The sequence below is a fragment of the Nematostella vectensis genome, chromosome 2 (genome assembly GCF_932526225.1).
Source record: "Nematostella vectensis chromosome 2, jaNemVect1.1, whole genome shotgun sequence".
In the NCBI taxonomy this organism is placed as follows: Eukaryota; Metazoa; Cnidaria; class Anthozoa; order Actiniaria; family Edwardsiidae; genus Nematostella; species Nematostella vectensis.
Genome location: NC_064035.1, coordinates 21,129,383 through 21,153,182, shown reverse-complemented (window position 1 = coordinate 21,153,182; position 23,800 = coordinate 21,129,383). Strand labels below are relative to the sequence as shown.

Below are 23,800 nucleotides of genomic sequence, written 5' to 3'. Positions count from 1 at the left end.
AGAAATGTAAAAAAAGCGTCAAGAACGTTTTCTATAGATAATCAAACTGTCTGAACGTACACACTCGCCCGATCTCAATAAAATTTTGCATATATGTAAAAAAAGATTTTAAGGGGTTTTTCTTTTTGTGCGAATTGCTTCTCAATCAAATTCATTTGCCGTTATAGCAAAATTTGCATATGGCAACTTTGAAATGAAATAGCTTAATAAAATAGCTCGATGGAACATGATATAGATAAAATGAGACCCTTTTACAGCATGCGCTGATATACAGTATGGCTTTTCATTTTTCTGTCCCAAACTCAACACAAATATTTTGCAATATTTTGTTATGTTATGAATCTGAAGATGTAATTTTGTTTTCTGTTACCAAAAAACTTAGGGTAGACCGCGATGGCGGTGACAATGATGGTGTTGATGGTGTTGATGGTGTTGATGATGATGGTGGTGATGATGCTAGTGATGATGATGATGGTGTTGATAATGATGATGGTGGTGGTGGTGACGATGATGGTGTTCATGGTGTTGATTATGATGGTGTTGATGGTGTTGATTATGATGGTGTTGATGGTGGTGTAGATGATGATGGTGTTGATGATGATGTTGATGATGATGATGGTGTTGATAATGATGGTTTTGACGGTGGTGACGATGATGGTGTTGATGGTAGTGTTGATTATGATTGTATTGTTGGTGGTGCAGATGGTGGTGTTGATAATAAAGATGACAAGTATTACCTGTACTGGCACAGCGTCTGGCTTCGTTCCCGATGTGATGACCGTCACGCATCGGTTATATGCATCTTGTAGAACCTTTGGCAAAACAGTAGGCAACGGCAGTCCGAACAGTCAGCACATGGTGAGCGAACTACGGTCATACATAAGCCCCACTAGACACGATTAGACTTGATTTTAGACGATTGTCCTTGTTCTGTGATTATTATTTACTTAAAATGTCGTTCTTAAGAGTTCATGACTGCAACTCTAATGTAGCATTGTGTGGTAATATTATAATGATTCCAGAGATTTCCAGCTCTCAAGTGTCGCTAATGCACGTTGCGAAGCGTAACGAATCTAAGCGCTCAAATCTCGCTTATGTGGTAATGACTGAAAAAGTGTCTCTCAAGCTGCACATGCAACAACTAACGTAACGTAACATAAGAATTATCGCTAATGGCGTCTAACTTGGCTAATGCACGTACGTAACGAAACGAGATTCTCGGTATGGTAATGGCTCAACAGGTTTTGCAAATCTATGCAATTCAACAAAACGTAAGGATCATCGTTACTGCAGTAATGAATCGGCAGGTGCTCGACAAGTGTTTCGCTGATGTATGTAATTTAACATAACTATTTATCGTAACGTAAGGGTTTCTGCCAATTTGTAAATAACTGATCAATAGTGTTCTCACCTCGATACCGCTTTCTCTTCTGAGTTCCTCGGCGTTGAGTGCGGAGCAGTTGATGGTGTGGTAAGCCAGCTCTGTGGCGGCTGGCAGTAGTGCCGCTTCCTTGGAGAACAATTTATTGTCTTTAGTTTCCATCTGAATCGTCTTGATGAGCATCGGATACCCTGCATACTTGTACGGTTGTAGATCTACAAGAAGGCAACAAGCTCATAATTCAGACGGGCAACAATACAGAGTGCACACCATAGGCAACCTGAATTTGGGATAAAACTAAAAGTTTCAGACTCATTGAAAAGTTGATACGTTTTTGAGGCACCACGTTTAAATACCGGCCTTGGCTTGTATTGCCCAGTGACCTAAAATTCTTGAAAATTTGAAAAGAAATGAAATCCAAGCGCAATTTTCATGCAATCCAAATCACAATTCAGTTCGATCCGTTCTATCTACCGGATGAAGATTTTAAATTTTACAATTTTGTTTCTATACATCCAAAGGTAAAGCTAAAATAACTCTTTTGGAATGCATCGAGTACCCCTCAAATATAAGGAAACATATTTTGGGTACGGTCTGTATTACCTTGTTTGTGCTTGTTGAAGAGTATAGATTGCGCCTTAAGGATCAGGACGATATTCTCAGGGTCAGGCCCTTGCACTTTGCGTGCAGACTTGGAGCAGAGGAAATCATATGCCTTGTTCACCTTCTCAAAGATTTCCTACATAAGGCAATAATGACGGTTGCATTATTAAACACAACACACAACAAACGCCTACAATGGTCGTCCAAAGCGTTCGTCTAAGTAACTCAGCTTCTTTAGTCAGAGTAAAAGGGGCTCGAAAGTAAAAAGGCACTGTTAGCGGAAGTAAAAGTGCTCTGTTAGCCAAAGCAAAAAGGCTCTGTTAGCGGGAGTAAAAGTGCTCTGTTAGCTTAAGTAAAAAGGCTCTTTCGGCCGAAGTAAAGGCTCTGTTAGCCACAGTAAAAAGGCTCTGTTAGCCGAAGTAAAAGGGCTCTTTCAGCCGAAGTAAAAAGGCTCTGTTAGCCGAATTAAAATGGCTCTGTTAGACGAAGTAAAAGTGCTCTGTTAGACAAGTCAAACGGCTCTGTTAGTCGAAGTAAAATAGTTCTTAGAGTCAACGTAAAATAGCTCCTATAGCCAAAGTAAAAAGTATCTTATTCTCAAAGTAAAAAGGCTCTTATAGACAGAATTAAAGGGCTCTTCAAATAGTTCTCCTAGCCAAAGTAAAACCGCTCTAACGGTCAAGCAAAGTCAAAAGGCTCTGTTAGTCAAATAAAGTCAAAAGGCTCTGTTAGTCAAATAAAGTCAAAAGGCTCTTTTGACCAGATCATAACCGGATATTTACTGACCCTGCCGTCCGGGTTCTTGTCAGGATGGTACTTCTGTGCTAGTCGAAAGTATGCCTTCCTGATCTTGCTTTCGTCCAAGGCCCTGAAGAAAATGGGGACGTGTTTTAGCAACTACAGAAATGAGTCACAAAAAACAGCCGAACTAGAGTTTTTTTTTATGCTGCACCAAAGGGATCAAAACCTTCCACTAGTTAAAAGCATTTCTTGAAACCCAGGAAGACAGGGTCTTGGACCAGGGTCTCTTTCACCCGAGGAGTGGGTCATGATAATGGGATACAGTAGGCTTTACCATACCCTGAAATGTCCTGTTTCAGCTTTAGCGTTTCATAGGCTTCGTCGATAGACATGGTTGACGGCTTTTTCTCAACCTCTTTCTTCCACGTCTCCAAGAGGTCCTTCAACAGGCGAATCTAGAGAAATAAAAGTATGTCACTTTGTAGTAATGCATTTGCAGTAATACAAATGTGCGCTACAATTGACCAGAAAGTATGGGACTTGGTCGTGATTTCTACTGCTATCATACACATGCATGTTTGTTGGGATTCTGTAGCAAAGAATGTTTTTGTCATACACTTGCGCGTTGACCGGGTTACCAAGTACATAGCAGGTAAGGAACTTTGTGGTGATTTCTTTCAGGGCCTCTGAATCATCCCACAAAATAAGGGTTTTGGCTCGCTATTTATTTAATATGCGTGCATGCTTGCTACTTTTATAACGTATTGCTTTTGGTATTTCACGTATTGCTCTTGGTATTTCACGTATTGCTTTTGGTATTTCACGTATTGCTTTTGGTATTTCACGTATTGCTCTTGGTATTTCACGTATTGCTTTTGGTATTTCACGTATTGCTTTTGGTATTTCACGTATTGCTCTTGGTATTTCGCTGTTGTCGCATGCCAACAAGTGCTGCTATGCAAGACCTTGCTTACCGGGTCACGTATTGGCCAGTCTGGGAACTTCTGCGTATCACACAGGTGTCGCAAGTAGTAGATGTTACAGAACAGCTCGTTCTCCAGTTGTGGGTACGATATAGCGGGGATTGGGCAATACTAAACAAGACAAGAATGTTAGGAATTCACTGATCATTCAGCTTCTAGTTATTAAAAGAAAACTCACCTGGTACAGTGCACGGGTGTTGCTCTGCAAGCGAGGTGTAAAGTCGGCTAAATGAGCAGCTATCTTCTCTATCATCATTCGCCTGTTAGACGCAGAAATGAGAGAGGCGAAAATGACTTAGTTGTTGTTGTTGATAATGGTGGTGATGATGATGACGACGAAGATGATGGTGAGGGATAGCTAGGCAATAAAACCGGAAGCAATTACCTACTCTTACGAGTAATACACAGGTTCTTTAATGTCCCCTTTAAATGAGTCAAGTGTTACGGTACAGGACCTCGGTTTTGTGTCTCTTCCGAAGGACTTGAAACACAGGAGAAATAAATTCAACCAACTCACCGCACTAAATTCGATCCTTCGAGACCTAACCTAGAAAAGTCCCTAAGGACCGCAGCGGTTAGAAAAACCCTGGGAGCACAGGCGAAGCCAACTAACTCAACTCACGTCGGAACCGGGAATCAAACCCGGAACCCAGCGGTGAGAGTCAATGGCACAGCGACATTCTGCCAACTGTGCCACTACCTTAATCAGAACGCTGGAGAACACTACATAGATACCGAATTGTAAGCATCTCACCTCATTTCACTATTCCAAATAGCTTCCGGTGTGTCAAACTCACCCAAGAAAATCTGGGCAAACTTTTCGGCTCCTACACCCAAAGAGATACAGAATTAACTATTAACGGTGTATAAGATAATGAGAAGTAATATACGGTAAGTTTATAGATGTAGAGAGACCTCAGTCTACCATGGTAATGAGGTCAGCTAACCTCAGTCTAATGAGAACAGTCATTTTATCATCGTCAGTCATCTTACCCTGGTCAGACATCTTACCGTGGTCAGTCACTTCACTGTGGTCAGACATGTTACCACAGTCAGTTATCTTACCATCGTCAATCATCTGGTCAGCCATCTTACCATGGTCAGTCATCTTACAGTGGTCAGCCATCTTACAGTGGTCAGTCATCTTACCATCGTCAATCATTTGGTCAGTCATCTTACCATGGTCAGTCATCTTACTGTGGTCAGTCATCTTACCGTAGTCAGTGATCTTATTGTGGTCAGTTATCTTATTGTGGTCAGCCATCTTACCGTGGTCAGTCATCTTACTCGGTCAGTCATCTTACCGTGGTTTTCGAGGTAGCACACCATAGCTTCAGGAAGAATGTTACCCAGGATGCTTCGCTGGACCAGCTCACACTGTTCATTCTGCAACAATAATTCAGATGATAGTCACCAGTTTACATCCGGTCGATTACGTAACAATCTCCGATGAATTTTAACGGAAAGGGGGAAAATATTTCAAAATTGTGAAAGCAGTATGTCTATTGGAAGTTTCTTTCAGGGTGTGATTGATAATTTAGAGCGGATGGCCTGTCAAACACTGCGGATTCTAATTGATTCTATTGTCTTTTAATGGCTGATGTTTCCGTCGGCCCTCCGGAAGTAAACTGGTGACAATGAGGCTTTAAGCTTGAACTGGTGCAATAGTGATGTATAATTGTATCAAAAGAATTACAAATAAAAGAAAAGAAAAGAAAAACAAGAACAAAGGTACATAAGGTACACAGTCAAAATTTGACTAGAGGTTAATGCTGGGAGATGAAATCTCATGAAATCTCAATTGACGCTGACCATCCATGGTATCCAGGTAGGTTTGCTTGATAGTGCATAACGCAGCAAGAGGGCTGGAAATCTTCAAGTTAAAAATGCAACAGCGCCAAGCCACAAACATTGTACTGTATACCACTTCCACATTTATTAATCTATACACTACTGGAAATGTAAGAAAGGATTGATTGCGAAACGATTGCAATCTTCATCGCAGCCAGCTGTTTTTAAACGTGACCAAGGCTCATAATTAATCGATTATAAAACCTTTTCCATTGTAAGATTATGGGGCTACCTCATCTGTCCTAAACGCTTGCTTGGTGTGCGTATCTTGTAAAAATCTGCAAAAACAATAAATTGTTTCAGATGCTGATGTGGTACTAGAAAGACTAGAAAGCACCAATCTCTAGAAAAAAAAATAGACTTGCTTTTAGAACTAATCAATTCTTTTCTATCAAGGTAAAAACAGTGGGATAATTTGAAGTAGACGCAGACTACAAGAAAAAAAAAATGGGAAGAGCATGCTGTACTCACCTGCCGATGGGAAGCACATTAGAGCCAGTGTACATCATAATGAAGAAGAACGTGCCAGTGAGGTACAGTCTCGGTAGAATTGGGTTGTCCTGCAAGACAAGTACCAGTTAAATGGGGGCCATCTAGCCCTCCACATAATACAAGATTCACCACGGATCTCTCAACAGAACACAGAACAGGTCTTGTTTGCACAAACAGTAATGCTCTCGAACATATACACATGTGCTTGCCGTCGCAAAAAGCAGCTGTTCAAGAACAGACTGTGAAAAACGGTTCGACTTGTGGGGGACTTGTGGGGGACGCGTAACTGGAGGCTTACTGATATAATTCACATTAGATAGATAATTCACATTATATAGATAATTCACATTAGATAGATAATTCACATTAGATACAGTTGTTTGTGAAAACATCCGCTCAAGTCAGAGAAATAAAAAAAATACAAGAAAGAATTTCAAAAGATGCACTGACCAGCATGATGTCACTGAGAAGAATGGCGACCTTCTCTACAATCACAGGATCAAAAGTCATAAGGAGCTGGAAGAAACAAGAACGAAAACAAATACACATTACACATTGTCTAATAAGAAGAAAAGGCCATGATAAAACCCATGATACCAAGGATTTATCGCGGTGTAAATGATTGATTTATCCAATGGATTTTATAAAAATATATCTTAAAAAAAGTTTCTTGATGCTATCAAACCCCACATCCATATGCGGCATAAGATGCCATATATTTTCAGAGCATTCATACCTGTACCACATGTGGTAGACAAGTGGTTTCCGACAGCATTCGCTTTACTCGTGGAAGAGGGCGAACAATAGCGCCATCGGAGTCCCTGGAAAAGAAAATATGATAACAGGTTAAAGGTTGCTAATAAACCACGCATTTGTTACTGTTAAAATTTTAAGATACGGTATCATGACAAGAGCGAGAAGAACACCGCTCACGGAACCCTTGTTATCTAGGGCAGTATTCAAAGTTCTGATGAAAGAGGGATATCCGCTTAATAAGAGCACCCCGTTATCAAGAACAGTCTTGTTATGAACCGTTTTTGTGTCCCTAAAGACAAGGTTCCAGTGCCCTTGCTGTTCACCTGCTGGGATAGTATTCGCACATTCGGATGAGCATGTTGAGTATCAGCACAGCCATGTCTGTCTCGTTCATAACCGGGCTACTAGTAGCCATGAGCGACCACTTGAGTTGTGCAATGGTGTGTAGCGGTCGCCAGCCATCCATCCCCTGGGCCCAGCACTTGGTCTCGGGGCGCAACGTGCCTTCTGCCCACATCTCCCTCATCTACATACAACAATGCGGTGCTCGATTTTAGTTTAAAGCAGAGCCAGTGCGCTCCACGCCGCGCATGGAGTCAAAGTGAACATACAAAGAAAAATTCGTAATAGTTTATTCAATGTCATTAAAGGTGGGGAAACTAAAAAAAAAAAAAGAAAACAGCGTAACGAAAATCGGTCTTCGAGTGTCTAAGGCAGCCTAGCCCACCTCAGAAAGACCAAACGGCCCAAGTCGCTCCTTCTCCTTGTTACCATAGTACCACTCTTTCTCACCGTCCATGGACGAGTCAGGGGATGCCTCAATCATGGTCGTCTGAGAAAAAGGATAAAAGGGAACATTCCAAATAAATATATTACCTGAACAAGAAATAACCTTCACTGCTTAGGGGCAAGAGTGCAGTGCAGTAGAGCCTTGTTAACGGCTTACACGGGGTGCTTTTATGCAGGTAAGGATTTCTTAGGGACTTTAATAGCATGGTGTGCTTTCAGCGGGGTTACACTATTGTGCTTTCAAAGCACTATGCTGGCTTTATAATTCAAAAGAACACACAAATGGAAGAAGGACCATTGTTAGCCAGGAACAACAGAATAGCGTATTTGTCCACACATCCTGGTCCGTCTATTCTATGTAATAATCTATGGCGTCTCTTGTTAGTACGTAGTAATAATTTATGGTATCCAGTCTCTTGATAGTACGTAGTTACCTGGAGTGGCACGGTGGCTCGTGTCGTGTGTAGGTGGGCAAGCGTTAGCAGATCGACCAGCACGCGAACACCACCAACATCAAGCATTTCCTTCACGTTCCGCTGAGCAAGATACAAAACATCAAATGCCATTACTTACACTAAGGAAAAACCCACGCGATCGTTGTTTTCAACTTTCTCTTTGAACTTATATCTCGCCGCCGCCGCCGAGACGCGATTCTTGTCTGTCACTCATCAATCATGTCCCATACGAACATCACAACATTGGCCGTAACAAGGCAGGTTTTGGAACAATGGAATCAAGCGTTGTTTCACTCCCTTCCTATTTTATATAGAACCTAAATACGAAGTTAGGTTCGGAGAGCGTTCGGGCTAGTCACGAACACTCAAGAGGCTATGGTTACCCAGTACCGTAAAAATGTTTCGAGAGTTGAAAATTAAAAACAACGATCGTGTGGGTTTTTAGACAAGAGAAATAAAAATATAACGAGAAAGGATTTCGCTGAATCGGGAGGCAGGAGACATTTCGCACAAAGGTTAGAGATATTTTATTCGCTGAATACAATATTTAACACAATTGGGAATGCATTTTTGTTGATTTTATTAAGAAATCGCTGACAAAGTATCCTAATTCCCGTGATCTAATAACAAGGGAGGGTGTATCTAATAACAAGGAAGGATGTATCTTATAACAAGGGGGATGTATCTAATAACAAAAGAGGGTGCATCTAATAACAAGGGAGGGAGCATCTAATAACAAGGGAGGGTGTATCAAATGACAAGGGAGGGTGTATCTAATAACAAGGGAGGGTGTATCTAATAACAAGGAGGGTGTATCTAATAACAAGGGAGGGTGTATCTAATAACAAGGGAGGGTGTATCTTATAACAAGGGAGGGTGTATCTTATAACAAGGGAGGGTGTATCTAATAACAAGGAGGGTGTATCTAATAACAAGGGAGGGTGTATCTAATAACAAGGGAGGGTGTATCTAATAACAAGGGGGGTATACCTAATGAGAAGTGCACTTAATCTAACCTTGTTCTTGATCAGCGCATTGACAAAGTACAGCAAGCGATCTCTCTCTAACTTGTCACTTGACTACAACAACAAAATAAAAGATACACACTTGCACCAGCTCGAGTCACACAGTCGCTAAACGACAAACCTGAGCATGCGAAATATATCTATTCAATTAGTATTAAACATCAACATCAATAATAGCACTTTGACAATACATTACTATTTACAAATCAGTTTGAAGTGAACAGGCTTCCTTTTCTGAGCAAATTTCTATGGGTATATTTTCATAGACGACACTCATAATCATTCACTTCCACCTTCAATTTATTAAGAGAGATATCTTATCTTTAATTTCCACCTTCGATTGATTAAGAGATACCTTTTCGAGCATGCCAACAATGTAGCGAGTGTCGTTGAAGGCCCCAATCTCCTCAAAGCACTTGCTATATACCTTTGTCATAGCCTGAGACAGACAGAAACGCATTTCAGGTGCGACGAGAAAGTGCAAAGGTAGCAGGAGCGATTTTACCCGCTTCTATAGTCTTCCCTAGATCTCAGAGCCTAAACGGCTTTAAAACCTTATGCCACGGGTTCTCCATCTACGTTAGGCTATTGTTACAGTCGTACTCTGGGACCATGAAAGTTGGATATGTAGCCAAGTGCAAGACTAATTAATTAATCTATATATTAGGCAATGGTGAAGATGCCGTTTGACAGAGGTTGGCCGCTACTACTATTCTATAACTTACCGTGAAGTCTGGGTTCAAAAAGTACAAATAAACAAGCGAAAAACCACTGAAGAAAAACACAAAAATACCCTGGGTATTCCAATGAAATTATTTTAGGGCACTCAACAACAAAGCGCTTCACCCTTCGGCTTTCAGGGTCACGCTTATGTCGACTAGCGCGAGGGGCACAGGCACCGAGGATAACGGATGAAACAACAGAACAGAAAAGTCGTGGCAATACTACATGAAACTATCAGATACAACAGACATCTTGATGATCTATCTTGATGGAGGGGTAGTCACCTGTAAGCACATGGCTTTCATGGAAGGCTTCGTTGTGAGGAGGAAACGATGATAGAGATCATTGAAGAACTCCACTCTAAAAAAGAACATTTTTTATTACTATTACTTATTATCAAGTGACATGATGGCCAACTTACCCTAAATGTCAGACTTATGCTTGCTGGAGAATTTGGTGTGGTGTGGAGGGCAACGCTATGAGTCAACACAGCCATGTAGCGAGGAAAAGCCACATGGGTCGAATGTTCCCCTTCTCCATGGCGTGCAGTTAGGAATAGGCACACACCCCTTCCCCCTCGGCCACGTAGCTAGGAATGGGCACAGTGACCGCACACACCCCTCCCCCCTCGGCCACGTAGCTAGGAATGGGCACAGTGACCGCACACACCCCTTCCCCCTCGGCCCATAGCTAGGAATGGGCACAGTGACCGCACACACCTCTCCCTCCTCGGCCAAGTAGCTAGGAATAGGCAAAGTTACCCCACACACCCCTTCCCCCTCTGCCAGGTAGCTAGGAATGGGCACAGTGACCGCACACACAGCTCCCCCCTCGGCCACGTAGCTAGGAATAGGCACAGTGGCCGCACACACCCCTTCCCCTTCGGCCACATAGCTAGGAATGGGCACAGTGAACCCACACACCCCTCCCCCCTCGGCCACGTAGCTAGAAATGGGTACAGTGACCCCGCACACCACTTCCCCTTCGGCAACATAGCTAGGAATGGGCCAAAAACACAGTACGGGTCTCCCACATAGAGAAACTTGGTGCAAATATGAATCTTATAATCGTTATGAGAACTTACGAGTTGTGTATAACAGTTTTTTCTTCCTCATCTTCCAGGAGCAGTCGCAGGTAGTAGTCGCCAATCTTGATCTCTTCACTCAGGCACTCGTACCGCACTTCAAACTCCTGGTGATTCCATGAGATTGTGAACTTGCCACCAAGATCCTGGCAAACCGTAAAACAATCAAGTTGGAGACAATACAGTGTCTCGACCTAACGGTGGCCGCTTTATATAGGTGTCTCAAGCCTTACAGAGAAACAAGTATATCAGGACTTTGTACAGTGGTTCCTATATATAGGTACCTCAATACTGCTTTTCAGAGAAAAAGTATTTCAGGACTTCGTAAAGCGGATGCAATATATAGGTACCTCAACACTGCCTTTCAGAGAAAGAAGTATTTAAGGATTTGCGAGGAATTGGCAAGATTATCCTAACCTTGTCCATAGAGAATCCTCGCATTTCGCTCTCAAGTGCTTCTCGGAACTCTTCCCTTGTCTGAAAGCCAAAGGGCTATTAGCTGGATTGGCTGAATTAGCTGGATGCACTACAATATAATAATACTTAAAGGTCATCATACTGGGAACAAAGTTAGATCTACCGCCTAAAAGTTTGCACATGTAATCAGCCAAACTTGGGTTCTGAGAAGGTTTGAAGGTATAGCCATAAAAAAAATTTCAACGCCAAACTTGAAAGCGGTTTTTAACATCCTCAGTGGCCTCAAAAGTATGTGAAAACATTTAAATTTGGGAATACATGTTTTTCCCTTGTATATAAGTATAAAGTGCACTATTAATGCTAACATACCTTGAAATTCCAAATTAGATTGGGTGATGAATGGTCTTGGTTGAACCTGGATTAAGGAAATGGTACCTTAACAATGCCCAAACAGCAATTCTTATGCAATCACCATCCAATAATAATCACATGAAAACTGTGTCGTATGCAGTGTACGTTGCAGAAAATGGAGCACAAATCGATCGATTTAGGGGAGCCTCAACATAAATATGAAAGATGTATAAAGATCAAAATTCAGGGCCCAACAGATATATTAGATATATAAGGTCTCTAAACAGTGGCACCTTTATTGTGCGGCCACTATCGGGACCATGAAAGGTGGCCTATAGGTGACCGCCACATGAAAATACTAGTGCATAAGAATAACTTCTATTATCCCTTGCCATAAACGTTATATCGAGGTTCCACTACCCAAAGCCTTGCGATAAAGGGGCCCTCGAACGGATGAAAAGGGATTTTAAACGTTCATTCAGGAAACTGCAACTAGCAGAAATAAAATAAATTACAGATATTCGTCGGTAAATTTAATATTTTCTCGTAATTGCTTAGGCCATGAATAATTCACAACCGTGCAAGAGGCGCCCTGATTCATAAAGAGATATAGACTTTCTAAACATTACTTGTAGTAGAACAGTTCCCAGTTGGCATCGCTTTTAATCCTCTGTCTTCTTTTTCTCAGCACCACAGGTTTTTGGTTCACCTACGAAGCAGGACATTTCAGTAGACCGATTTTAATAGGTGAAAAGAACACTAAGACCGCCAAACCACAAAGACAGGATGGATCGAATTTCACACTACATTCTTGGATGTTTCTTCTGATTAGTAAATTAAACAGTCAAGTGACTGAAACGTTTATCTTTGCTTTCTGGATCCTATGGGATGTCTTAGTTGTGTTGATGAAGGTGTTTAGAAATGTTTTAAAAAATGTCGATGAATTTGCGATGTTCATGTGCTCAGGTCATGCTCTTACCTCCTTGGACTTTAGACCAATCTTGGTTCTCCAGTGCGTCAACACGGTCTCGAGCTGAACCTTGTACAGGTTCTTCTTGGGTTTAGACGAGTCCTGCCAACACATCCAACATTCATTTGGTACTCGTTGTATTGGATCAAGCTATTTACTTTTGCCAAGGGCAGCCATATATGGCAAACTCTCAATTGTTTATAGTGGAGCTCCCACGCGGCGTGAAGCGCCGCGTGAGCGGAGCCCCATACCAATACCATGTCCGTCCGTCCCTTAAAAGCACTGTATGACCAAACTTGGCAGGTGTCATGTATGTGTCAAGGGAGGTGCAAAACTATGGTCAGGTTATATGTGACGAAATCGATGACGTTACTAGAAGCAAAAATATGCTGACGTCATGAAAATTAAAAAAAAAAATTTATATTTTATTAAAGAAACATCGTATGACAACAAAACTTGTCTGTGTAATGTATTTCAAGTGGGGTGCAATAAGATGGTTACGTGACATCAGTGAAGTAAAACTACCCTCACGCCGAAACATCATATGACAACTAAACTTGTTATGTGTCAAGCAGATGTCAAGGGTGGAGGGAAGGGGTTATAACAAGTTGTTAGCGTGATCTGTGAAATCGTTGTCGTCGTCAAAAACAGAGATATAATAATATTTAATATTTTGGAGATGGTCACTTACCTCTGCTAGCTTGACATTATCGCGCACATGAAGTTTATCCAGCTCCGACTCTGGCACCTGAAGAATGTTCCAAGACTAAGACAGCCGAATTACAAAAGCCTGACGCCTAAAATAAGACTTTTTGCACGATTTTTCATAAACACAAACTTAATTTTTATGACATAACAATTACCGGTTCATCGCTTTCCAGGTAGTTCAGAAGACCGACAGGCTGAAAACAAACAACAAAGCTCGTTATTTAGGAACATTACATAAACACACGATACATCCAAGGTAAGGGTCTCAACGTTATTCAGTAAGAGTACAATACACAGAAGAATATGCAAATGATGAATGTGTATTTTTCAAAATTAGAAATATTGTTCAAAGTGTGTAACGACAAGCAATTATGTGCTCAACTATAAGGAGGAAAAGAAACCCAAGGGCTTAAGTGTAAAGAGTCTTGCTCACCATAACTCTCTTGAGAAGCCCCATGGCCGTGGGATGACCTGTCACCCACAGACCAACCAAGTGTCGACTAAGCTGCCTGTCAAACGACAACAAACGACAATTAACACCGTAGTCACACGCATCGATGGTGTGGTCAAACGAACGTGAATGATAAAAACACAAGACATTGATCTAGAAACGTTGTGCTCCCATAGGAACGAGCTTTGAAGTTTCCATAGGTCTAAAGGTGATAAATAAATACAATAAAGAAAATATACAATACATTAAACCAAATGAGAGTCATGTGTACTGTGTATCGAGTGTATCGAGTCTTCATCGTCATCATCATGAATGCACCCTAATGCGTCTAGGTTCTAAAATGTTGTGTTACCTGTTGGTAAGAAGCCGATTGTCTCTGCTCTGAGTGAAGAGTGCTGTGTGGAGATGACGAGGAAGTGCTCCCTCTGCTAGGGAAAGATCTTGCATCTTGGCGGCGATCTCAGCATCACCTTCCTACGGAGGACAAAGTATAGTCAGTAAACTCCTCTCTGATGGACACGACTGTAAGCGGGCGGTAAAAGGCACATTTCTAAAACACACTGGGGAGAAGCAGAGTATTTCAAACAACCTATTTCCATCCAAACAATGGGGAGTAAATAGTGTATTTCAAACCACCTATTTCCATCAGAACACTGGGAAGTAAACAGAGTATTTCAAAATACCTATTTCAATCAAGAGACTAGGGCGCCTGACTCCTCGCTAATAAGTGAAAAAGAGCTTGTGTAACCGCACGAAAAGGCAACCAAGATTCAACCTCAGTTGGCATCCTGAGAAAGTAGGACTAAGGCATGTACAGAGCAAGTGCATGGTGTGATGATCTTTGTTGCTATTGATGGAAGGCCCACCTCAATCACTGCTTTCATCACCATCCCCGCCCCTTTGACGATAGCCATAGAGGGGTGCTAAAGTTTAGAAAAGAAGAAAATAACATCTAAAGAGACCTCGCAACTGACAAATCAATACAGTCAGATAATATATATATAACATTTGGACTTTAACGTCCACACAATTTTTAAAGATGGAACTATATGAAACAATTAGCAATTTTATATTGCTGCAAATTGAAAAATCATCGCTATGGCATGGCCTAGACCGTATGCTTATAGCAGCGGCTCTTAGTGCCAAACCTTGTGGGGAAGGCGTGCGGGACACAAAGGCTGACTGCTAAGCAGACGACCTAGAACGCGAATTTAATAAAAAAATAAATCGGAATGCTTGTCTTATTCAATCTTAAGGCCGATTGTTTTAAATGGTTATAAGCACATACGAACCTGGAACAGCTTGAAGATGCTTCGCCCCAAGTCTAGAAGATAACAGCGTAATAAGAAAAAAAAACACTAATAAAATGTATGTAAGACTAAAACTATCAACATACCTGCCACCATTTCAAGAAGAGTGTCAAACTGGTTTCCTTCGGTCGTTTCACTAAAAATATAAAATAAAAATAAACTGGCATCTAGACTCTCGGCTCAACAAAATCATTCATTAAATACAAATGCTGTGGAAAATTCCATTCTACAATCCATTTTATTCAAAGCACCCACTTCCATTAGCAAATATTTACTTCAAATCAAATATATGTAATCCCGCACCATTGCTGTTATTTTTGTGAATTTACAAGGGTCTATTTCAAAGACCAAAATAACAACCAGCAATTGAAGCCTGGGATGCAGCTACCGTAAGGAACTTGAAGGGTTCTTGCTCTGTTGTGGGCCTTCAAGCCAAACTTTTATCTTCTGGTGGTCACTTGTTCTTACAGCTTGCGAGGCTTAGTCTGCTGGGTTAAGCAAACTTGGCACATATCCTCATTGCTCGGGAGATGAGAATTAATGGACCGTAGCTAGGCGATTTGTAACGAAAGGGACTTTTACAAAACGTCTAGAAAGGAATCTCTTGAATTTGCTGATGGAAGTGGATGCTTCTTTGTGCAATTTAGCGGCATGTTTGATTCAGTTCTTCTTGAGGGTAAAAAGAACACGTGACTGAGATTTAAAGAGCCCTTGACAGCCACACCTTGCTGCTCTCTTTATTCGACATTGGAAGACAAATTAGGGGATGACATTTCGAAATAATCATTTAAAAGGTTTTAAACTCTACCAAATTCGATAGAAAATATCGCAAAATTTTCCTCAAATCAGCATCAGATAGGAATGGATTTTTTCTCACAGTTGGCGTTTGGCTAGGATGACAAAATGGCGGCTGACAGAAACACTTTAAAGAATGTGCTGACATACCTGTAGGGGGGGCACAGGGCAAAAGTGAGGAAATCCAGCAGTGCGCAGATCACTAAAGCACCAGTGCTGCGATTCTAAGATACAAACACAATGGTCGCAAATAATAACCACAAAACATGTGTATCCAAGTACTGATACTTACTGCAAAAGGGGTCTATTATAGCATACAGTGAAACCCAAATAACATTAATATGATGACGTTAACTCCCCTCTAACTCGAACTAACGTTTCCTAGGGGCTACTTCGCTCGGTCTCTAAGCTGTATGATCATCTTATCAGCATGGCTTTGAAGTATAGTTACAAAGGTCCATTACTTACCACATGAGTACTAAAGATTTCGAGAAGAGTCCCAAGAAACTTCCGGGAAGACAGTAAAGATGACTTATTCATTTGTTCTTGGCGGAGATCATAGTTGTCATGCATTGGCTGTTAGTTACATTGAACAAAAGCACATTACTTCAGTGAGATTATTTCAGCTGTTGTAAGAAGGTAAAAAGAAGAAGAATATTGAAAATAAGATATAATACAGGATAGTAAGGGCAATATCTGGTCCACAGCAAGGACTTGGCGTGAGAAGAAAAAAAAGCTAAAAGGGTAGAGTAAAAGCGTAATGTGTGCAACGAGGCACAGGAAGGCTTGGTCACATTTGCTGTAAAAGATGGTCACCTGCATGAGCGCACACAGCATGTCAATAGCGGCATGGGTGACTCCATCATCATTCCTCTTCAGTGCTTTCACAACCTTCACACCAAGCTTGTCCCGGAACTTTGGCAGCGTGGTGAATGATTCAAAGCCGGCTTTTGAGGCCACCAGTCTTCGTAAGGCATGGAACTGGGCCTCTAGCTCCTCTATACTGATAGTGTTTTGATCCCCTATAGAATAAGTGTCATCTTGCTCACCACCATCACTGTCACTGTCATCACCATCACCATCACCATCACCATCACCATCACCATCACCATCACCATCACCATCACCATCACCATCACCATCACCATCACCATCACCATCACCATCACCATCACCATCACCATCACCATCACCATCACCATCACCATCACCATCACCATCACCATCATCATCATCATCATCATCATCATCATCATCACCATCACCATCTTATTTATTATTACCACACTCACATCTTCATTTTCCCCGGTAACAGAATATTCATATTCACCGCCATCTGCATCAACACCACCAATACCATCTTCATATTCACTGCCATCTGCATCAACACCACCAATACCATCTTCATATTCACCGCCATCTGCATCAACACCACCAATATCATAATCTTCTATATCTTCCATCACCATGAAAGCCAAGAATTAACATATTAACTGGCCAAGAATTAAGTAGATAATATACCTTCTTGCATGAGTAGAGCGGAGACAGCGCCAGTGATTAGCTTCTCTTTGTTTTCTACAAAGAATCCCTACAAGACAACAACGGATTTTCAGCCAAAAAAAAAAAAAGCAATATTATCATTGCTTGATGGCGATGAAAATTATATCAAAAGCACATTTTCAAATCTGCATGAATACTGTATTTTTTTACTTTTAAATACAGAGTCTTGCTAAACAAACTTAAATGAAAATTTTTGTTTTGTTTTTTTTGGGACTCGAAATTTCGTTTGGCATTTAAAAGACAGCTGTACAGCATACTCATATAACAGCTACTTGTACTTACATCCTGAGAGACAGCATGGAGTAGTCCATTATAAGAAATATTGCAGTTAAACTTTTCAACTGCTTCTGAAAATTTCCCAGGCGGAACTGCCAGGAATCGAAGATGGTGACTCTCCACTTCTTCATCGACTGGTGATATGTATGGACCAAGTCTGTGGCCTAAAGTAAAAAAACAAACGCTTTACAGCAAACTGTAATCCCTCGGTCAAGGGTAGAAAGCCTTTTATAAAAGCAGAAGGCATTCCAAGGAAGTACAGTAATTGTGTAGGCAAGGGGGAAAGGGCAGGAACAACTAAACATCAAAATCTGCACTTTTGCACTTTTTAGAAAATGGCTAAGTAACGGGAATAATCTGGCACTTCACAATTTTTAGTAAATAAAACGGGCGTTTTTATTATTTTTTTGGAATACCATTTAAAAATGCACTATGTTACGCCCTTTAGAGGGGGGTAATTAAGCTATAGTTTCTAGCGAACATTCTTAAAAATGGCCTTTACTCTTTAAATCGAGGGCTCCTTTATAATATTAGTTCGTCTAAGCCATTTTTGTTTACCTTATCCAGAGTCTGGTTCCTTGATGAATGGCCACAATCAAACAGTCTATAGCCATGTTTATTAAAATGCCTATTTGGGGCGGTTGGGAATATAAATATAATTAAAAACCCTGACAACTATCAAAACCGGAACTCTTTTAAATGAAACAAGTGTTATCTTATTTGTCCGTTTGTGTTACAAGTGGTTATGCTATACATAAACTTAATGAATACACGATTTGGCCAAATTTTATACACCTGCTCTCTGAAGCTCTCCGTAAATTTACCATGCTCTCTGATGCTCTCCGTAAATTTACTATGATCCTTGATGCTCTCCGTAAATTTACCATGGTCTCTGATGCTTCTTGTAAATGTACAATTCTCTGATGCATCAGGTAGTGGTAAATTTACGGATAGCATCAGAAAGCATGGTAAACTTACGGAGAGCATCAGAGGGAATGGTAAATTTAATGAGAACATCAGAGAGCGTGGTAAATTTACGAAGAGCATCACAGAGAATGATAAATTTACGGATAGCATTAGAGAGTGTGGTCAATTTACGAAGAGCACAGATAGCATGGTAATTTTACGGAGAGCATCAGAGAGCATGGTAAATTTACTGGGAGCATCAGAGAGCATGGTAAATTTACAGAGAGCATCGGAGAGTAGTTGTGGGTGCTTTTTTGGAGTAGCAAGGATAAAATTTATAGAAAAAGTATGTATACATTATAGTTTTCTTGAATAAAACTTGATAATAGTAGAACATGTCCACTTTGAGTCAATGGTTTTATAACAAACCCTTCAAGCGGTCGATAAGTCCAGTATGCTTAATATAGATATCAAGCGGTGACAACACGTCATCAAATTAACCACATAGCTACATAAAAGACTATAGACAATATTCAACCAGGTCAAGAGACTGCAAGTAATCGTCCATTTCGTCGACAAGTTTCGTCCTGTTATTTGCAGATTGTCGAAATGGACCATGATTAAACAGAATGAGACTGTTTTTGATCTCGAAAAAGTTCAAATGGACAAGACCATAGAATGGTTATATCCATGCTTTTTTTAAATAAGCGTATCGGTAAAAAAAATGACAACTCTGGATAGGGAAATTAAGAAAACTCCCGTAAAAGCATAAGCGTACTAGCAGATTATTTCTCGTAAATGACCAGATCTAAAATCAAGGTACAAATACGGCTAACCACAAATTTAGAAAAAGGGCCAAAGAAGGCAAATGATGCATGTTTTTCTATCATTTTATACCGTTACTAAGAAAATATCACGTAAGTGCAAAATGGCAGATTTTGATTTTATGTTGTTAGGGCAGAAACAAGTTATTTAGTTCAGAGCACCCTGTCTCCAAACAAACGGCTGGCTAATAAAACAAGACCACTATTTCAGTTGATTTTGATGAAGTGACACCACCCCCAATACTTTATTTGCTTCCAGCGCCTACGACTCATACATCCCCCAGATATACACATGCACATGTACCTCTATTCGTTGGCTTCATCTTCACACAGACGTCCCTGTTACCACTGGCACGGACACCATCCAAAAGTGTGGATAACAATGAATCTCTATACAATGAAAAACAGTATACATTATCCTCTAACAGAAGTATCACAGAGAAAATATGGCTATAAAGTATCACAGAGGAATGATGGCTATAAAGTATCACAGCGGAATCATGGCTATAAAGTATCTCAGTAGACTGGCTATAAAGTATCACAGTAGAATGATCGCTATAAAGTATCACAGAAGAATGATGGCCATAAAGTATCACAGTAGAATGATCGCTATAAAGTATCACAGAAGAATGATGGCCATAAAGTATCACAGCAGGATGATGGCTATAAAGTATCACAGCGGAATCATGGCTATAAAGTATCTCAGTAGACTGGCTATAAAGTATCACAGTAGAATGATGGCTATAAAGTACATATCACAGTAGGATGATAGCTATAAAGTATCATAGCGAAATGATGGCTATAAAGTACTGTATCACAGTAGAATGATGGCCATAAAGTTTCACAAAGGACTGATGGCTATAAAATATCACAGAGAAGTGACGGCTATAAAGTATCACATGGCAATGATGGCTTTAAGTATCACAGTAGAATGATGGCCATAAAGTATCACAGTAGAATGATGGCTTTAAGTATCACAGGGGAATGATAGCTATAAAGTATCACAGTAGAATGATGGCTTTTAGTATCACAGGGGAATGATGGCTATTGAAATGACAAATAATGTGATTAATGCTGTGGCAAAGAGATACTTATAATAATGACGATTGACGAATGAAGATGGTGAAGGCAAGGATGATGAAGAGAATGTTTGTGATGCAAAAATAACAAAATAATAAAAACATGAGCTGGGATGGTGTTAGGTACAAGAACACAACTTACTAGAGTACATGATGGAAAAACATCTTACCACTTGTAATGTCGCATACCTGTCTGTTGAAGTGTAAGTTTTCACAGAACCCCTAACAAACTCTATCGAAAATAACTGTGGATTCTCCACAGACCTAATAATTGTAAATACCTGCAAGTAGAAATAATAAACTGATTTAGGGTTGTGACATTTAATGTATACATACAGTAACAGGGCAAAATTCACAATACAGAAAGATATAAAAAATAGCAAATTCTGCAATAATAATTATTGAATGCTAACTATTGACTAGGAAGAAAACATGAAAGCCTTTTTTTAAACAACAAAAAAAAAAAAAAAAAAAAAGAGGTAAGTAAGGGGTGTTAACCTGAAATAAATTATGTCAGCCAATCTAACAATTAGGAAAAACATCCTATGACCTTTATATAAGGTTTTTACTGTGACCTATAAACTGGATAAACAGGGCTTTGTACAATTAGGAAAAACATCCTATGACCTTTATATAAGGTTTTTACTGTGACCTATAACATCCTATGACCTTTATATAAGGTTTTTACTGTGACCTATAACATCCTATGACCTTTATATAAGGTTTTTACTGTGACCTATAACATCCTATGACCTTTATATAAGGTTTTTACTGTGACCTATAACATCCTATGACCTTTATATAAGGTTTTTACTGTGACCTATAACATCCTATGACCTTTATATAAGGTTTTTACTGTGACCTATAACATCCTATGACCTTTATATAAGGTTTTTACTGTGACCTATAACATCCTATGACCTTTATATAAGGTTTTTACTGTGACCTATAACATCCTATGACCTTTATATAAGGTTTTTACTGTGACCTATAACATCCTATGACCTTTATATAAGGTTTTTACTGTGACCTATAACATCCTATGACCTTTATATAAGGTTTTTACTGTGACCTATAACATCCTATGACCTTTATATAAGGTTTTTACTGTGACCTATAACATCCTATGACCTTTATATAAGGTTTTTACTGTGACCTATAACATCCTATGACCTTTATATAAGGTTTTTACTGTGACCTATAACATCCTATGACCTTTATATAAGGTTTTTACTGTGACCTATAACATCCTATGACCTTTATATAAGGTTTTACTGTGACCTATAACATCCTATGACCTTTATATAAGGTTTTTACTGTGACCTATAACATCCTATGACCTTTATATAAGGTTTTTACTGTGACCTATAAACTGGATAAACAGGGCTTTGTACAATTAGGAAAAACATCCTATGACCTTTATATAAGGTTTTTACTGTGACCTATAAACTGGATAAACAGGGCTTTGTACAATTAGGAAAAACATCCTATGACCTTTATATAAGGTTTTTACTGTGACCTATAAACTGGATAAACAGGGCTTTGTATTTAAGTATAATCAGGGTTTTAACAAAATAAAACCCCACCCTATTATTAGAAAACATTTTACACAGTAGGGAGACAGCAAAATAAAATAAAAACTTGGATATGCCTCTGACACTGAACTAAATTCTATTATAAATTGATTACTAAGTACTGTATTCTGTTTAAAGTTATGGGATGATGTAAAAGTCCTAATACTCACATCGCAAAGAGGAAAAACACTGACAATACAATAGGTTGCAGGATCTCTTTCAATCATACAGGTCTCTGAGAGACAAAGTGTCCGGCTGACGGGATCCTAAAATACAAAAACTGTTGATCAATGCAGGCACAAGGGGGAACCAGCAGCATTCAACTCTCTTCCCATGAGATTTTCAATAAATTTGCTGTATTTAATATAGATTGTTTGATATTTTCAGGTGAGGGTTGTCCAATACACTGGATAATTTATGCATGGCATTGTCCAAAACAATTAAGGCCACTGGAGCGAATTAGAGAATGAGGTAAAAGTCAGAGTATTGAACTGGTACGTAGCTCAGCCAGCAGTAACAGAACATACTCAGTGTTTTCCCCAGCAGTTATGCCAGTGGCCATGGCGTAATTCCCAAGTGCCACTTTGTTCTTGATGCATGCATGAATATATTTTTTTTGTTTTTATTACAAAAAAGCTTGAAAACAGTCATTATTTTCCACAAAATTCCTTGAAATCCTTCAGTTCATTGCGCAAATCTACCATTCTTTTGAATGTTGTTTTTGAGCCCAGTCTCTTAATACATGTTGAAAAAACCTGGGGGAAATTAACTACTGAAAATTAACTAACTGATGTAGTTCTTATACTTGAGGCCACAATTGTAACATGGCCCTTCATGACTTACTGGACTCCTCTGCGTTATCTTCTGGACTTTGAACTCTGCCAGGGATGTCACAAACTCATCATCACTAGAACAAGTCATAGTAATAGTAAAATAGGTAGGCATGTGGTTGGTAACAGACAAACCTTTCATGCGACCTGTCCAGAGTGGAATGCAGGCTTAAATAAACAAAATAAATGGAAATAGGGAAAACACTTATCCAATTGTTACAGAGTAGCTATTATGCACTTACGTGTATTTTCCAAATCTGTGTTTGTGAAATTGATCAAATTTTATAGGCTTTGGCCTCTGTCTATGGAAAAAAGATCCCATCAAATCAGTAACAACTGATAAACAGTGTATGTATCATCAACATGTGATAAACCAAATCTCATAGGATGAGAACATACTTGATAAAGACGCCTACATATGCTATAGAATATTCAGACATTTTCTTGATCAGAGTGTCTCGATGCTCGGATGCGAACATGTGCTGGAAAGGAAAAACAGACATCATAGTAATGGCAGGGATGAAAGAAAGCACGGAAGGAAAATTTTTTTTTCTGTGACACTGTTCAACTTTGTGTTCAAATCATATGGAAACTTGGAAATGTCTAACAATTTAATGCGTTTATTCGATTGTTGGTGTTTGCTATTTTGCTTAAAATACATTTTAAAGAGGGAGCATCTTGGTTATTTCCAAGGAATTCAGCACTCATCAAAGAATCCAAGCAATTTTGTGGTTTGTATTCTAATTTTGTATCAGCGTTCTGAATAAATCACAAGAATGAAGAATTGTACTTCCTTTCCTCTTCTCTCAAAATGTGTCACTTTGCCTGTTATTCTTTCAAGTTCCTGACAGGGGACAATATACATC

The 23,800-nt window shown here is 39.7% G+C and overlaps 1 protein-coding gene across 1 annotated transcript in view; it reads right to left on the bottom strand.

Moving 5' to 3' along the window:
- LOC116618928 (dnaJ homolog subfamily C member 13-like) overlaps window positions 1–23,800 on the bottom strand; it is a 56,177-nt gene that overhangs the window by 21,475 nt on the left and 10,902 nt on the right. The window contains exons 9-50 of the mRNA XM_048723344.1: window positions 23,334–23,416; window positions 23,177–23,236; window positions 22,948–23,011; window positions 22,275–22,370; window positions 20,720–20,811; window positions 19,756–19,841; window positions 17,728–17,885; window positions 17,407–17,473; window positions 16,702–16,907; window positions 16,354–16,461; window positions 16,036–16,109; window positions 15,177–15,226; window positions 15,073–15,104; window positions 14,647–14,703; window positions 14,133–14,254; window positions 13,763–13,838; window positions 13,485–13,523; window positions 13,313–13,369; window positions 12,631–12,723; window positions 12,281–12,360; window positions 11,670–11,715; window positions 11,301–11,360; window positions 10,884–11,029; window positions 10,084–10,159; window positions 9,432–9,515; window positions 9,068–9,130; window positions 8,031–8,132; window positions 7,535–7,639; window positions 7,131–7,333; window positions 6,788–6,872; window positions 6,502–6,567; window positions 6,031–6,119; window positions 5,792–5,837; window positions 5,013–5,094; window positions 4,463–4,535; window positions 3,887–3,968; window positions 3,700–3,819; window positions 3,065–3,180; window positions 2,771–2,852; window positions 1,985–2,120; window positions 1,412–1,596; window positions 738–812 (exon numbers count right to left, since the gene is read on the bottom strand). Coding sequence (XP_048579301.1) covers window positions 738–812; window positions 1,412–1,596; window positions 1,985–2,120; window positions 2,771–2,852; window positions 3,065–3,180; window positions 3,700–3,819; window positions 3,887–3,968; window positions 4,463–4,535; window positions 5,013–5,094; window positions 5,792–5,837; window positions 6,031–6,119; window positions 6,502–6,567; window positions 6,788–6,872; window positions 7,131–7,333; window positions 7,535–7,639; window positions 8,031–8,132; window positions 9,068–9,130; window positions 9,432–9,515; window positions 10,084–10,159; window positions 10,884–11,029; window positions 11,301–11,360; window positions 11,670–11,715; window positions 12,281–12,360; window positions 12,631–12,723; window positions 13,313–13,369; window positions 13,485–13,523; window positions 13,763–13,838; window positions 14,133–14,254; window positions 14,647–14,703; window positions 15,073–15,104; window positions 15,177–15,226; window positions 16,036–16,109; window positions 16,354–16,461; window positions 16,702–16,907; window positions 17,407–17,473; window positions 17,728–17,885; window positions 19,756–19,841; window positions 20,720–20,811; window positions 22,275–22,370; window positions 22,948–23,011; window positions 23,177–23,236; window positions 23,334–23,416 — 3,822 coding nt within the window. The remainder of the gene's footprint in view (window positions 1–737; window positions 813–1,411; window positions 1,597–1,984; window positions 2,121–2,770; window positions 2,853–3,064; window positions 3,181–3,699; window positions 3,820–3,886; window positions 3,969–4,462; window positions 4,536–5,012; window positions 5,095–5,791; window positions 5,838–6,030; window positions 6,120–6,501; window positions 6,568–6,787; window positions 6,873–7,130; window positions 7,334–7,534; window positions 7,640–8,030; window positions 8,133–9,067; window positions 9,131–9,431; window positions 9,516–10,083; window positions 10,160–10,883; window positions 11,030–11,300; window positions 11,361–11,669; window positions 11,716–12,280; window positions 12,361–12,630; window positions 12,724–13,312; window positions 13,370–13,484; window positions 13,524–13,762; window positions 13,839–14,132; window positions 14,255–14,646; window positions 14,704–15,072; window positions 15,105–15,176; window positions 15,227–16,035; window positions 16,110–16,353; window positions 16,462–16,701; window positions 16,908–17,406; window positions 17,474–17,727; window positions 17,886–19,755; window positions 19,842–20,719; window positions 20,812–22,274; window positions 22,371–22,947; window positions 23,012–23,176; window positions 23,237–23,333; window positions 23,417–23,800) is intronic.